The 15,900-nt window shown below is 43.4% G+C and overlaps 1 protein-coding gene and 1 long non-coding RNA gene across 3 annotated transcripts in view; one reads left to right on the forward strand and one right to left on the reverse strand.

The window, feature by feature from the left end:
• Positions 1-1,572: 1,572 nt before the first annotated feature.
• LOC147584746 (uncharacterized) lies at positions 1,573-4,866 on the forward strand. The gene is made up of 2 exons (XR_015252840.1): positions 1,573-2,416; positions 3,303-4,866. It is a non-coding gene; the product is annotated as an uncharacterized LOC147584746 (long non-coding RNA).
• An 852-nt stretch (positions 4,867-5,718) lies between these two features.
• The window catches only part of VWA8 (von Willebrand factor A domain containing 8), a 364,304-nt gene continuing 354,122 nt past the window's right edge, over positions 5,719-15,900 (reverse strand). For both annotated transcript variants that reach the window (XM_086711392.1, XM_086711387.1), the window contains 3 exons: positions 11,363-11,461; positions 10,169-10,407; positions 5,719-8,064 (listed from right to left, as the gene is read on the reverse strand). In XM_086711392.1, the coding sequence (XP_086567518.1) occupies positions 7,956-8,064; positions 10,169-10,407; positions 11,363-11,461 (447 nt within the window). In that variant the 3' untranslated portion in view covers positions 5,719-7,955. The remainder of the gene's footprint in view (positions 8,065-10,168; positions 10,408-11,362; positions 11,462-15,900) is intronic.

The raw sequence follows: 15,900 nt of genomic DNA on the forward strand, positions 1-15,900 counted from the left end.
ATGGGCTCCGTGCTGTCCTGGAGGGACAGAAAGCCCTGGAGCTGAATGGCCTCCCGTCACTTGCCCCCAGACCCCAGACCACTCTGCTTTTATTTTCCTGTATTTGGTCCCCATTTCGTTCACCCTGATGGAAGATGCTCTGGGCTCTCCATACATTCTGAGGTGTTTGACCAGACCAAAGGGTGTCCTGGCCCCCAAAGTTGGTCAGAGTCCCTCACCTCCCGAGGGGCCACGTCCCTCTTGGGAAAATGCCACTTGAACTGGATAGCACTTTCTGTTTATGAAGTGCCCTCATTATTTTATCTCGATCTTCACATACACCCCGAGATATATGATTATTATCCTCATCTCAGAGGTGAGAAAACAGTGCTCAGAGAGGCCAGGAAATGCTTCTGAAGTCATGGGACTCTGCCTGCCCCATGCAGAGGGGGAGTTTGGAGTTTCCTGGCCTGGCAGGAATGGATCTGACTATAGAAACTGGGGTGAGTCTTCTCATCGTCTCTGCCTTCTGTGCTCATCCTGTTGTTCATCTGACTTATGTCATATTTTCAGGGTGCCAGCCATGTGGCCTTTCAGTCAGACCTTGCTGGGATAGTCTCATTGAATGATGCCCAAATGACAGGACAAATGAGACTGTCATGAGGAGGAGCTGAAGCGGTTTTAAGAGAGACGCTGATGTCATGGTTTCTAGAAGACCTTTGGGAATGGCAGTAATGAAGTGGGGGGCGGGGAGCGGTCACTGGCGGGCTCAGGAAATGCAAAGCTGTTTCTCTTTAAATATGTGGTGATGGATGGTAACCAGACTTACTGTGGTGACCATTTCACAATCTATACATCTATTGAATCATTACGTTGTACACCTGAAACTAATATAATGTTATATGTCAATTATACCTTTATTTAAAAAACTGGTTCTCTTTGGAAGAGGAAAAAAGTGAGCCGTCTCAAAGAAAAACAAAGGAGCTTTTATCTTTAAGAAGCCATGCTCATTTTTCAAAGGTACCTGATTTTTTGGCGCTAATAATACATAAGTGTTTTTAAAGTTTATTTATTTTTTTTTTTGAGAGAGACAGAGAGAGAGACAGAGAGAGATTCAGAGCATGAGTGGGAGAGGGGCAGAGAGAAAGGGAGAATCCCAAGCAGGCTCCGCACTGTCAGCTCAGAGTCCGACGTGGGGCTCACGAACCATGAGATCTGACTTGAGCCCAAACCAACAGTCAGGGGCTTAATCCACTGAGCCACCCAGGCATCCCAATATACAAATGTTTTTAGAAACTTAGACAATAGCTTCTTCCAAAAGTCTGAATTACAGATGCTTCAGAAAACTTCCCAGTGTAAGTATGCTCAATGCTCTCCTTGTACGTGAGGAACATTCTGGGTTTGAGAGGCTCACGCTGATGTCATTCCAGTCCTTACCAGGAAGGCACTCAGGAATTTCTCAGCTCCCTCCTCAGGACCGTCCCCAGGGCTTGTGGAGCAGCCTTGTGGGGTGTGGACCGGGCCTGCTCCTGCAGGGGAGGGAGGTGGCTTCCAATAACGGTTGTGGCCTCTCAGGGGTTTAATTCTTTTTTGAAAAGCCTACAGCACAGGGTAAAAGTCCTCTTGGCAAATTGGAAAAAAAAAAAAATCTGATTTGTTTACTTCACCAGAAACAAGGCCCGGGTGCTGTGAGGCAAGTGCCCAGTGGTGAAAGGCCTTGCTGGGGAATTGCCTCCCTGACATGTGCATGGCTCCTGACTCCCGTAACCCAGATGCCAGGAGGGTGGAGCTTCCACAAGACGGAGGGCGAAATGCAAGTGGAAGTCTGGGTGTCTCTAAAGAAGCGGGGCTTCAGAGGACCAAGCCAGCGTCCATCCACACCTGACAAAGCCTTCACTGAGCGCTCTCTCAAGGGGACGGAGAGACCACATATGCAGCCCCAAGCGAGAATGTCACCCCCAATGTGTGCATGTCACATGCCTGCACGCCATGTCCCGGGCCCAGACCCCTGCTTGGGTGATGCTCCAAGCTGCAAGCGCCCCCACCCCCTCCCACTTCCTCACCAGTCACAGGCCCTGTCTGGAACCTTCATCTCAGCTGGGGCCTGGACGAAAGCATGTGAATGAAGGAATTCAAACCAAGATGAGCATGATGGATAGCCTCTCAGGGCTATTTGTACTTTAAAAGAGAAGCCCCTCTCTCTGGGAAACGCCACTCTAAAGACAGACTTCAGATGTCAGGGGGCGAGGAGCCAGGCCAGCTGCATGGGGCTGTATTCCAGCCAAGTGACTGACTGCCTGCTCTCAGGCGGTCTTGTGGAACCGCCACAAACTCCCACCTCTGCAGACAGCGTGCCCATTCCCGTCTCCACTGAAAGAGATTCTTTCGTCCGGGCACTACGTATCGAATAGCAGATCTTTGTACTTGAGGCTGCAAGGTATGGACATGCACATTCTATCTGCTTTGAAAATAGTTGTTCAAAAACATAGAAGCCCCAGAGGACACTTTTCAGATAAAAATCCCTTTGTCAACTGCAAAATAAACAGGTATATTTTCCAGACCGTGTGTCAGTTAACTAAGGAAGCCCTGACCCTCCCAGGTATCCCTTGTCATCTGCCCTCTATTTTATGCGGAGAATACCCTGCCATCTGAGCATCCTGGTTGCTGTGGAAACCCTCAGTGTCCTCACCAGCCCTGGGTTCTGTGGGAGCCACCCCCAGGAGCCAAGGCGAAGGCTGGTCAGCAGGCTGCTTCCCCACTGTTGCCATTTGATTTCCACTGGGCCCACGTGTGCTCCTTTCTGGGCCAGTGTTTTCAGGGGCGATACGGGCCAGAAAATATTTTGTAAAAGGAAATGGACCAACTAGCTTTGCTAAGACTCACTCTATTCCTGGAGCCCTGATGATAGAAGACTTCTTAATTAGTGTTGGAATGAAGAAGTAAATAGTCTCATTACATTGCATCAGTATTTGTTAATATAAACACATTGCACGTAAAAGGCTGCCTTTAATGTCCTGAGTAAATATACTTATTTTTCATTTAAATTTGTAAGGCTTCATGTATGGTATCATGGGACCAATTACACAAAGTACTCTTGACAGGCTCATTCTTTTCTTGCCCCACTCTGGCGTGCATAAAGACACAGACCCTTTGGGATGTTCAGACAGACATTTTTCACAGGTCAAACTCTCGCTGCCATTACTAATGCTTCAGGGCTGTGGGGAACTTTAATAAATCCTGATATTCTGAAACTCCTCTGGGATCACACCCACCATCTCTGGGGTCCGAGTTTATTGACAAATACTGGTTTTTTTTTTTTTCAGGGTAAAAGCTGGCTGCTCCAAAGCACTTTCACAAAGCCTGTAAGAAGAGGGGAGCCTCAAGGTGACTCTGGCGCCTGCCAGGAGGAGGACCTTGGGTGGTGGCTGAGGTTCCTTAGAGAGGACGTGTCCCTTGATGAGATTTCTTAGAGACAAACATGACGTTCCCACCACGATCCGGATCTAAACCCCTTTAAAAGAGTGTTCTACTTTGCTCCCCATGACCAAATACCACAAGCACTAGTCAATTTAAAAATTACGTAACCCTGGCATTCCAGAGCTGACGTGCCTGGCTGCAGGAACAGACGCAGTGTTCGAAGGTGAAAGCCCCAGACGGTGCTCAGTGTCAAAAGAGAGTGTCAAATCATTTTCAGCTTGAGAGGTTTGCTCGGCAAGCATTTTTTCCCCTCTGGAGGAGATTTTTGTTTACAGGATTTAACAATTAAAAAAACTCACACACACAATCGCGCATTGTTCAGCTCGGGGCACAAAGGTCAGCTCTCGGCACCCAGTAGTTTTCCAATTCCTGATCCTTTTTGATCCACTGGGCAGATCAGCAGATATGGAGTTTTATTTTAAGGTACCTTTTTATTTAAGGTAGAGACAAAGGGTAGAAATCTTGTGAATTACTATCCAACAGAAATATCCGTCCAGATGATGGGGGAAAGCTTGCTTGTCCAATTCTAATGATGTCTCTGTAGCTTTTAGAATGCATATTCAGTTGTAACACTATATTTTTGGGTGCTAAAATCCTCTGTATAATTGGAGCTGTTTGTGGGGCTCAGGCGACAAAAATACACGAAAATGATGTTGTTCTTGTAAGACACGCGAGGGACAGAGTCAACTGCTGTATGAGATATAGAAAGAGGGACTATAGTGTTAGAGATAATTTTGTTCAACTTTTAAAATTTAAATTTGAAGTTAATTTTAAATAGGTGAAGCAATTCAGACCCAGAAGTGACAAGCCCAAGTTCATACAGGTAGCTAAGCAGCATCTAGAACTTCCTTTCTACTAATTCTACTTACTTAGAGTTTGTAAATTCTCCCACCACAAGATGGAACACTGGAATTCCTTTCTATTACCTGCAGGACTCTTGCCACAGCCAGTCTTAGAAAGAAAGGTAAAGGAAAGGCAATGGTAAGAACTTTATGATATGACCCTAACCAGAAAGTGGGAGCAAATCAGATGCTTCATTGAATAAGCCAGATATGTTACTGGTTGGAATAACTTTTTAAAAGTGGACATTTTATTGCTTAAGATGAAAAAGTTATATACAATTTACTAAATACAAGTGGACATTTGGCTGTTCTTTGATGCAGTTCCAGAAAAAAGTTTTCCAGGCAGGAGATGTTGGCTGACAACTTGTGGAATCTGAGGTGCCTGGGTGGCTCAGTCGGTTAAGCATCTGACTCTTGGTTTCGGCTCAGGTCATGATCTCACAGTTTGTGAGTTCGAGCCCCATGTCAGGCTCTGTGCTGATAGCAAGAAGCCTGCTTGGGATTCTCTGCCTCCCTCTATCTCTGCCCCTCCCCCCTTATGATCTCTCTCTCTCTCTCTCTCTCTCTCTCTCTCAAAAATAAACATTAAAAAAAAAAAAGAAAAAGAACTGTGGAATCCCTCTCATAACTGCCATTGTTGGGCCACAATGGAGACACAACCAACAGGCCGCCACCCTCTTGCTCCTCTAGTCCTACACTTCTCTGTTTTGTTTGAGGAGGAATTTAATTCTGGCTGATCTGACAGGCACAGGAAGGAGCCGGGCAGAGAAAGGGTCGAAGGCTCTGGAGCTGCCCTTTTAAGAACACTGACAGTGGTGTCCACGGAAAACTACTTCTAAATGGCTTTCAAGGCCCTCGAGTTTGTTTAGAGAAAATCCCGCTGGCATTGATGGATTTCTCCTCCTCTGACAGTTCACAGGAAAGGGCGTAAAGAATTAGATGATTCATTCCACACATGTGACAGGCTCAAGTAGTCTGCTCTGATCCACTTCTTGCGGCTGTGTTCGAGGTGCCCCGTGTGTGATGAGGTCATCTCGCTGGGGCACACAAAAGATTCCAGGGGGAATACACCATATACTGCGGCCATTCATGGCGTTCATTCCTCCTGGCTGCTCAGGGGTAACAATGAACCTTCTCAGCATTACAGGGCTCACTACGGAGACAAGCTGGTTTAGATGCCTTTCAGTGGAGCTCCCTCCCTGGGGCAAACAATGCATTTATTATAATGTCTTGGCCCCAAGAAGGGCCTGGGAACAGCACGAAGTGGCCTACAATTAAGTACATTTCATAATAAAGGCACAAACTTCTTAGGTATTCTAAGAAGTGAAAATAAACCCTTCTCATCTCGTCTCTTGGCCACCCCCCTCCCCCCACCCCATCATCTCTCCCTTTTACAAAAAAGCAAAGTCAGGGGTTACACGTTTGTTTGTTTGTTTGTTTGTTTTAAATAACAATTGCAAGGATGTCTGGCCAGTGAGGAGAGGTGAATTAAATTACAGGAGAACATTCTTCCCATGTGAAGGAAAACTGGCCTCTGCTCACTCAGGTAGTCAGGGCACAGGCAGGATTTGTTACATGGCCATTGTGTTAATGATTCTCGGATGGATTCTGGTCCAAAGCCTTTGGGGGCTGTGACTGTCCTCAGAGGGGCACTCCTAGGGGTTAAGCTGCCACTTGAACGGGCACTTCCTCAGTTTGCTGCTGAGCCCAGGAAGGGCTGGTTAGAGATGTCCCTCCAGCAGTATCTTGTGTCCTTGCTCCCCACAACCTCCTCTGAGTGCCCGGATGTGTGCAGGTAGCTTCTGAGTCCCAGGGAGAGGAAGACAGCTCTGTGAACTGTGGTCAGGTTGCAAGAAGAGAAAGGAGTCAAGGCAACGAGAGCTCGAGGACATCACGAGGGAGGCCAGCACAGCCCAGCTCTGCCCCTGCCTGCCCGTGACCGAGGCCCGTTTTCTTGAACTTCCCTACACCTCAGTTTCCTTATTTATCAAGGAGGATGTTAAAAGTATGAATAGCCAGTAGTCCGGTATTGGGAAGTGACTTACTTTCCTCATCTGTAACATGAGATAAAAAAAAGAAAAAAAAAATGCTTCTATTTTACATGCATCTTTGTGAGGATTGAATGGAATGATACATGAAATCGTTTAGCATACATACCTGGTATGTGGTAGTAATCGGTAAGTGCTACTGGCTGCTGTTGTTGTTATTATTACTGTTATTAATGCAATTACATTTTTAAAGGTACTCGTTGGATTGAAACTGCATGGCTGGATGATTCAGTACACAGAGCAAGTATCTGGCCGGAAAAATAAGAGAAGCTATGCAAACTCATTGGGCAGGATTGCACTGGAAATCTAATTACTTTTATTTCTTTGACAACTGATAGGGAATCGAGGGTGGTGGAACAAATGGGTGATACCTTTTCTTCTCTACAATTGATTAAAAAGAAACGGATCTGTATAATTCCATTACATATGGGTAAACAGGGTAACCTCATTAACAAGACTAGTTTTTCCAACTCGTGACAAGAAAGCACGCACACACTGGTGCCCCCTGCAATTTTGACTTTGCATCTCTAGCTTCTTAGGTGCTTGCACAGACCCTGACTTTGGCTGTGGCATTTGATTTTAAACAAAGGGACAATGAGCCTGTTGGTAAATAAAGGTCAGCCCAAGAGTAGGTGGGAATGAAGTGCACTTTGAAAGAAAAGAGGAGTCTTGACAAAAAAAAGCATACACACACACACACACACACACACACACACACAGCTAAAGAGATCTCCAGTTACCATTCAATTCAAACATACCGCCTTGTTTTTACTTTGCTTTAAGTAAAAACATAAGTGTTTGTTGTTTTGAACATTACATTTTGGACACCAAAATACGTGAGACTTGTGAGAAGTACTGGAAGAACAAGAGGAAACAGGAAGTTCAAGGCAAGACATCCTTTATCCTTCCACGCTGGCAGCATGGAAAATGGGAGGTTTGCTCTTTATTATTTAAAGAGTCTTTAAAAAGTCAGGTGGGAAAGATAGCAATGCAGGGATCTTTTGATTCCTTTTGGCTTTCGCCAAGAGAATGGAATTATTGAAAAAAACCTAACTGTTTATAAAATATGTCTGTTAGAAAGCTTTCCAGTGAGTTACATACTATAAAATCATTGTCTTCTGGGCAACCAAGAGTGGAGAAGAAAATACACATAATTACTGGATAGGAGCAGGTTGGGTGGGTTTGCACAGACTTGTAACTCAACGTCGGAATACGGCAACTAAAGCTTAGTTTGATGGGGTCGCTTCTGTTACCTCAGGTGACCAGATGTTAAGGCAAAAGCAAGGAATTCTCTTTCCTTCAGGTTTCTAGATATAAACCAAGTACCACAGTTCTCAAACCACTTTCCTTTAACCCTGACCTTTTATAAAATGCAGGTCAACTCACTTCCCTGTGAACCCATCAACAGTTGTCGGTTTCCATGCACAAACCTCCCTCTGGCTGCTTTCCTGAATTCGGATTGCTGAGCAAGCGCAGGAGGACCCAGGAATGCCAGAATTATCCAGTCATTGCACAGGTTCCCTTTATAGATGTCTTCTTTTCTTCAGAGTACTCTTTATCCCTATCTTATTTCAAATCCTGGGGTCACCAGGGTGACGAAGGGCACGTCTTAAACAGTGGACAACATGGTGGAGGTGAAGATCTGTTGTAAAATCTGAGGGATGTCCTTGGTATCCATGGCAACGAAAGACCGGCCAGCTGGTAAAGTTCTCTGAAGCCTGCCAGGATGGAAGGGGAGAGAAAATTACCATTGCAAATCGAGGCTCCCCTTCCACCTCCTGCCCCCACAAACCACAGTGTCCCGATGGTTTCTTAGGAAAAGAAGTTTTTACTTTTAATACCTTGCCCCTGCCGGCAATTGAACTGGCTGTCACTGGGCAGTGAAAGGCTTGGAAAAGCAACAAAACAGAGCGAGGCACACTGAAAGCAGTGAACCCAGAGAAAGGTCTTTTCGGTGAGAAAATCAGTTAATTTGAAAAGAAGAAATTTCCTTCCTTTTATTACTGTCACTTTCTAGTATTCCCTTGGTAGAACAGAACGCTAGGGACGCATTTGAGATTGGCTCACCTAGGTCCAGCAAATCCATATGCTGTACTTCTAAGTGTTTTTCCTGCCTTAGAAAACAGGCGCCGAAAAATGCTGCCTGGCCAAACCCCGGGTGGTTCTTTCTTTCTTTCCCTGCTCTCTCGTTCTTTTTTGCCTCACATTATACAGCATGAAGTACACTCTGACTTATGCAATTGCAGCTTTGATGACACCAAGGTTATACAGGCTAATGATAATTTTTTTAAATGGCAATTTATCATCTGGAACAAAGGGCCATTTTTTGAAAGCAATGAAAGGACAAGACACAGTTCTATCCAAAAGAACGCCTTCTTTCACTGTGCCAACAAAGTTTGGTTTTGGAATGACATTTAATAAAAGTCAACCATCCTGTGTAGTATCATACATTTGGCATGCCTGGTAGACCAGCTAATTCTGCAACGTATCTTTTGCCAGTAGATGTTGGACCATTTCCCTAGGAAACCACAAGGGTATTATTGTACTTTCTTAAGTATTCAAACAGGATCTGTTCACTAGAAAGACAAAATAGCTATTTCAGCTCAACCAGTATTTGTTGAACTTGCCGTCTGCTAAATACTGGGCTAGTCCTGAAGGAAATCTGGGTAGAAAAGGCACGGTTTGCATTCGAGGACATGGAAGTTCTAGAAGAGGCTAACGCATAACACTGGGAAGAATGCAAAGTCAGTTGTAATAAAGTGACTGTAATTACATGATATTCAGGCTGTTCTTAACTTCACTTGGTGATCCTGCAGCAAGGCGAAGGGAATAGGAAAAGATGCCAGCTCTTTGGACACTAAAGCATTTCGTAGTCTATACAGGACTCTATACTTCAGAGTATGACAGGTAAGAGACAGGAATAATAAAAAGGTATGCATTCTAGGCAGGAAATTTACTTTTGGGGGTGGGGAAAATATACTTTCATTTGTGTTTTCTGCCTCATACAAATATTTCAAGCAAAGAAAAATCATAAGTTCTTTCTGTTTATAATTCAAAAGAATAAACATTAGTATATTTGAGAAATGAAAGTGTTTCCAGATCTCTCCTTTTAGCTTATCCACAATGGTATTTGTTATCTGACCACACCTTCTCTACTAAATATATAGCATGTTCAGTGTAGAATTTTACCACATATACTCTCTTACATTGTCTCCAAGTGCTTTACCTGCTTGTCCCCCCAGTAAAAAGGGATATACACACATACAAAGGGAGATATTTAAGAAGTGATATTTATCTACAATCTATGTATCTATATCCATGTATGTCTGTCCATGTATATTTATGTATATGTCTCGCTATATGTATGTGTATGTGTGTGTATTTTATATATTATTTATATACAGGTTTTATAGACACACACATACATATACGCAATCTCTTATGCTGGGAAAATAGATGTTTGCTAACTTTGAATATGATTTGAACATGAACTGATTAGAACTGAGCTTGAGACCTTGATGTTAAGTGAAAATATATAAAATACTGTCTAATTTATTTGTGGACAAATCAATTTGTTAATTATCCTATTGTTGGTCTAAATACACAATGGAAAACCGTTAATTTCAAATGATTAGTGCTCATCCAAACATAAGCCGGAGCATTATATCCTTCTAACTGGACTAACAGCTCCATGACAGCAGCAATCCTACCGGCCATTCCTTTTTCTCTTCCACTGCCCCTCCTGATGCCAATCCCGTGAAATGGCATGCGCCAGGTAGGTCCCTATACCTGTCCTTTGCTGTATCCCGAGGAGACCCTTACCTGGTTGCTTGATCACCTAAAGATCCAATGAAAATGGCAAAAGCATTTACTTGAGGGTTGCTTGTCAGGATTTGGGCAAACTTGGCAGGATGTATTCCATATCGTGACAGGTTTGCATCACTTAAGACGATGACAAAGTACTCGTCAGCTTCTTCTTTGACAATTTCCTTGATGGCATGTTCTGTCCCCTCTAACGTGTGGTCCCCACTCATGCAGAATTGAGCATGGGCATGCATTGTCTGGAGGTAAGAGATGTCGCACAAAAGCCACAGGTGAGAAACTTTTTAAGCCAACATAATGGTTTTTCTATTGACCATGAGAATGCACAAATACCAATTATTCCATGTGAATAAGAAATCTCTGAGCAAGTTCTATTTCATTTGCACCTCAGAGTGACAACAGTACATGTGATATTTGTATGCGGTTAAGACTTTTGTTAGAAACATGAAATGTTCCCAAACTCTCCCAGTTGGCACTTACTCCTCAAACTCAAGCTGCCATTTAAAGTGAGAAAATGTAAGAAAACATAAAACTTGGTATCACACACGCACGCTGTGGTAGGCAGAATTCCAAGGTGGCCCCCAAGATTCCTGCCCCTGGTAAACACAGCCTGCATAGTCCTTTCCCCTTAAATGTGGGCAAGACCTGTGAATGGATGTGACACAAGAGAAAAATGAGAAATGGGCTGAATTTCTAATAAACAAAGTTGTAACACTAAACACTGTACTTACAACAATAGCAATGGAGGACATTTACTTTAACCTCATAAGGTGTGTGTGTTTCTATTGTAGATCTGAGTATGTGAAACTGAAGTTATCATTAGAAAATACTATGAGGTACATAAAACTGGGAGAGTATGCTGAAAGGGGTCATTCTTTTCCTTTTACTGAAATACTTAGGGACTGAGAAGAACTGTATAGGATATAGGAGGGGGACTCAGGCTGTGGAATCCTGACATAATATTGAGTACACTAAAAATATGTAGGGAACAGAGTTTAAAATTTGTGGTGTGGAGAAGAGGATTTTAGGCACCAGGAGTGTTTTCTCAGTTTAAGGCTTGAATGCTTGTAAAACAGAAAGTCTTTTTCTTTCCTGTATCTGTTGCTGCTTCAGTGAATCTTTCCAGTCATCAGAAGATACTTCACCTAATCTGGTGGAAGTTTTCACAATATAGAGGTGATTTAACGTATTTACCTTCAGAATTTCTAGTCTTTGCTTATTGTCCTTGGGGATTTTGTTAATTGGAACCAGACCAATGTTGTAGCCATCTCCAGAGTGTCCAGCGATGTCATACTATAGATAAGAGAATCAGAGTTAGAAGCCTCTGCCCACTAGAGAATTGTCATCAGACCTTTCGGCCTCCAAATCTTTGGTCTGCCACCATACACAATTGCTCAACAGATGGCCATGGAGAAGTCCAGAGAGATGGATGTGTGCTTATCAACAAAGGCAGACAAATTCCAGGCTCCTTCATTTCTGGCTCATCCTCATGTGATTTCTGCCCTAGCAGGAGGGAGAAAGTATGATGGGGGCCTCATGGGCTACCAAGACTTCCATTCTTAACCATCAGGGGAGAGTTCAAAAAAAATCACACACATACACACACACTGTGGTAGGCAGAGTACCAAGGTGGCCCCCAAGATTCCTGCCCGTTGGCATACATGGCCTGCATAATCCTCTCCCCTTAAGTGTGAGCAGGACCTGTGAATAGGGTAGGATGTTTACTTGTGATTATGTTATGTGGCAAAGGGGATGTTGCAGATGTAAGGCCGCTAATCAGGTGACTCTGAGTTAATCAAAAGGGAGATTACCTGGGTGGGCCCAATTTAATCACATGAGCCCTAAAAAGCAGAGTTTTTCTGGATGGTAGTAGAAGGGGAAGACAGAGAGACTTGAAGTCTGGGGGGATGTGACATGTGGGAATTATCTGTGGCTGAGATGGAGGTGACTATGGGGTGAGGCCTTGAGAGTGGCATCTAGGAGGGACCCTGGCTGACAGCCAACATCAAAACAGGCACCTCAGTCCTATGACCACAAGGGACTGAATTCTGCCCAAATCCAAATGGGCTTGGAAGCAGAGCCTCTAGGTAAGAGTCCAGTCTGGCTCAGATCGCAATTTCAGCCTTATGAGACCCTAACCAGAGAACCCAGCTGAGCCTTCCTAGACCCCTAAACTATAGAACTAAGACCTAGTAAATGGGTATTGCTTTGAGAGGCTATGTATGCAGTAATTGGTTACACAGCAGTAGAAAACTAATACATAAACTTTTTTTTTTTGAACACACAAAGCGAAATGTATTCACCATCGAAATTACAGTAAAGCACAAAAAAGAAAGTAAAAATTAGTCATAATCCCATATTCAAAGCTAACATCTCTCAAAGTTTTGTAGAAGTTCTGAGGCTTTTATTTCCTCTCACTACATGTGAAAAAGGTTGCACATTCACACACACACACATCTACATCAACATAACTTCTAACTGCAATGGATAACATTGTTTTATAATCTGCTTTTCTACTTTATTTATTTTTTTAAAATTACAAAAATTTTAAATAAAATAAAAATTTTAAATAAAATAAAAAAAATTTATGTAAATTTTTTAAAATTTACATCCAAATTAGTTAGCATATAGTGCAACAATGATTTCAGGAGTAGATTCCTTAGTGCCCCTTACCCATTTAGCCCATCCCCTCTCCCACAACCTTTCCAGTAACTCTCAGTTTGTTCTCCATATTTATGAGTCTCTTCTGTTTTGTTCCCCTCCCTGTTTTCATATTAGTTTTGTTTCCCTTCCCTTAGTTCCTCTGTTTTGTCTCTTAAAGTCCTCATATGGGTGAAGTCATATGATTTTTGTCTTTCTCTGACTAATTTCACTTAGCATAATACCCTCCAGTTCCATCCACGTAGTTGCAAATGGCAAGATTTCATTCTTTTTGATTGCCAAGTAATACTCCATTGTATATATATACCACATCTTCTTTATCCATTCACCTATCGATGGACATTTGGGCTCTTTCCATACTTTGGCTATTGTTGATAGTGCTGCTATAAACATGGGGGTGCATGCGTCCCTTCGAAACAGCACACCTGTATCCCTTGGATAAATGCCTAGTAGTGCAATTGCTGGGTCGTAGGGTAGTTCTATTTTTAGTTTTCTGAGGAACCTCCATACTGTTTTCCAGAGTGGCTGCACCAGTGTGCATTCCCATACTTTATTTTTTTAATTAAAAGACATTTTTTAATGTTTATTTATTTTGAGAGAGAGAGAGAGAGAGAGAGAGAGACACAGGGAGAGATTGAACAAGACGGGAACGGGCAGAGAGAGAGAAGGAAACACAGAATCCAAAGCAGGCTCCAGGCTTGGAGCAATCAGCACAGAGCCCTACATGGGGCTCGAACTCATGGACCATAAGATCATGACCTGAGCTGAAGTTAGATGCTTAACCAACTGAGCCACCCAGATGCCCCTCTGCTTTTCTACTTCAGTGTATGACATGTATTTTTAAAATTTAGGAACTACCTTTCTATTTCTCTATCTCATAGTGCACATGAGAAAACTAGAGCTGAGTGTGGGGGGCAGCATTTGAATGGAATCTGGAAAGAAGTTTGGGACCTGAAGCAACCATAACTGGAGCAAGGTGGTTCTAACTGTTGGGGTTTGCTCCCCAATTCCCTTCTCCCCTTCCATGTCCCTCTAAGAATTTTTGTGATTCTAATGTGAAAGTTAGAATAGATGTTAGGGTATCTGGGCAATTGGGGCATCTGGAAAGAAAACTCTGAGTGTGGGCCTGGGGCAAAAGATTTTCAGGAATATTTGGAATACTACTGAGGGACAAAATGCTTTAGAATCACTGCTTTCTATTCACCAACTGCCCATCAATCAACAGCTATCTTTTGAGCACCAACCATGTGCAAAACATGACTCTAGGTATTGTAGGGGAATGCACTTATTTCTTTTCATGTCTATTTCTTTTTAACTGTTGAGCTCTTTGAGGCCATATCTTATTCATCTTCAAATTTTAGTATCTGTGAGTGTGCCTGGTGTGTTTATGGCAAAAATGCAATCATGTTGGGGCAATAAGAAGCTTTCCTTTCCCATGTGGGCTACATTCTTTTGCAAATAAGCTGCTTGGAAGCTGGAATACATTTTCCCCGCCTCCCCCCGCCTCTGCCCCCCATAGCCACCATGTGATAAATGGTGGTTAGCCCAAGCTGGCTGACCAAAAAGCCCATACAGTAACCAAAACCATTGCATTTAAAATGAAAAGAAGTGGAAGAATTTCTGTTGAAATAATTTTTATGCAATGATAGGGAGCCAGGAGAGAAGCTGGGTTATTTGCAGAAGATCAGTTCCATTTTGGATGTGCTGAAATTACGCATCCAGGGAGGTATCAGAGTAGGAATGTATTTCATGGAGTCAGAGATGTGGCTGTCCCCGCCCAGGAGGGACACATGACTGCCAAGGGCAAATGCAGAGACAGAGAAGAGCAGAGGAACCCTTCACCTGAACTTTGAAAAGTATCCTCTTTGGTGGGTGGAAGGACACAGAGCTGAGTGGGGAAGACAGGGGAGACAGCACTTGCCAAAGCAGGATAAGCAGATGGCCCTGGGGAATCTGTGTGCAGGGTCTCTGGAAGTGGTTGTGCAAGTGTGCTGAATCACACTAATGTCAGCCATCCCAGAGAATGGGGACTAGTGACCTCTGGGCCTCAGAATCAACAGACACTTTTGTGGGGACAAGATTAGTGAAAAGTCTGTGGGATAAAAAGTGAAATGGAACAGCATCTAGAGGGGTGTTGGGGGGGAGGTGTCTGGGCATGTTACTGGTGGCAGAGAGGAGGCAGTCGGGAAGGAGATTGTGGTCAGAGTCAGAGTGTCTAGTCTGGAGAAGGAAGGAGGACACTCCTTTTTCTGAGACTGAAAACGAGCAGAAAGAATGGGAATGGATAGAAGAGATAAGTGTGTAATTGGAAGGGACAAGTGTACAAATGAAGGCCGATGTAAGATGCCTAAATATTTAAAACCTGTAAATCAGGATATAAATTGTTAAATAAAATATATTCTGTCCTCCTTTGATAAGTAAATACAGATTATAATGACCTGGAGAGCTAGGAGTCCTTGAAGTTCTGTGCAAGAACAGAATGGTGTGGGCAGCACCGGCCCCTGGCTTGCTATAGTCGGCTCTGTCCCATTTCCATGAGGCGCCTCACATACGTATGTATGGACACCCAGCCATCATATTCCTTCCTACAGTTGCCCCTTGGCCATACCTCAGACCTGGGTGTTTACACCATTGGCCAGTCTGCCCTATGAAGATGGGCATAAGAAAGGGGACCACATAGGAAGCAGGCTTGGGGGGTCATCAGAGGTTTCTTGGGGAGCCCAGAAACTGGGAACATGATCCAGAAACTGGCTTTAACCGAGTATACCCCCTTGGCCCCATAGGCTCTTTACCTCATGGGAGGGACATGGTTAGGGGAGGACCAGAGTGAGATCTTGGGTGTGGTTTTCAGATTTTTTAATTTATGCAAAAGGCGATACAAAAGAATTGTAAGGGAAATTTACCAATACAATAAAAAGGCTTGATAATAAATGCTTTTTAAGAGGATGTAATAAATTCCATATGTGAAAAAAAAATCTCCTTGGATAGTTTGTTATCCATCTAATGAAAAGGTAACAGAATTTGAACCCTAAAAGCTGTACAGCTCTTGCCAATGGCAACTAGTAAAGTAC

The sequence above is a fragment of the Puma concolor genome, chromosome A1 (genome assembly GCF_028749965.1).
Source record: "Puma concolor isolate L17-30 chromosome A1, mPumCon1.1.hap2, whole genome shotgun sequence".
Classification (NCBI taxonomy): Eukaryota; Metazoa; Chordata; class Mammalia; order Carnivora; family Felidae; genus Puma; species Puma concolor.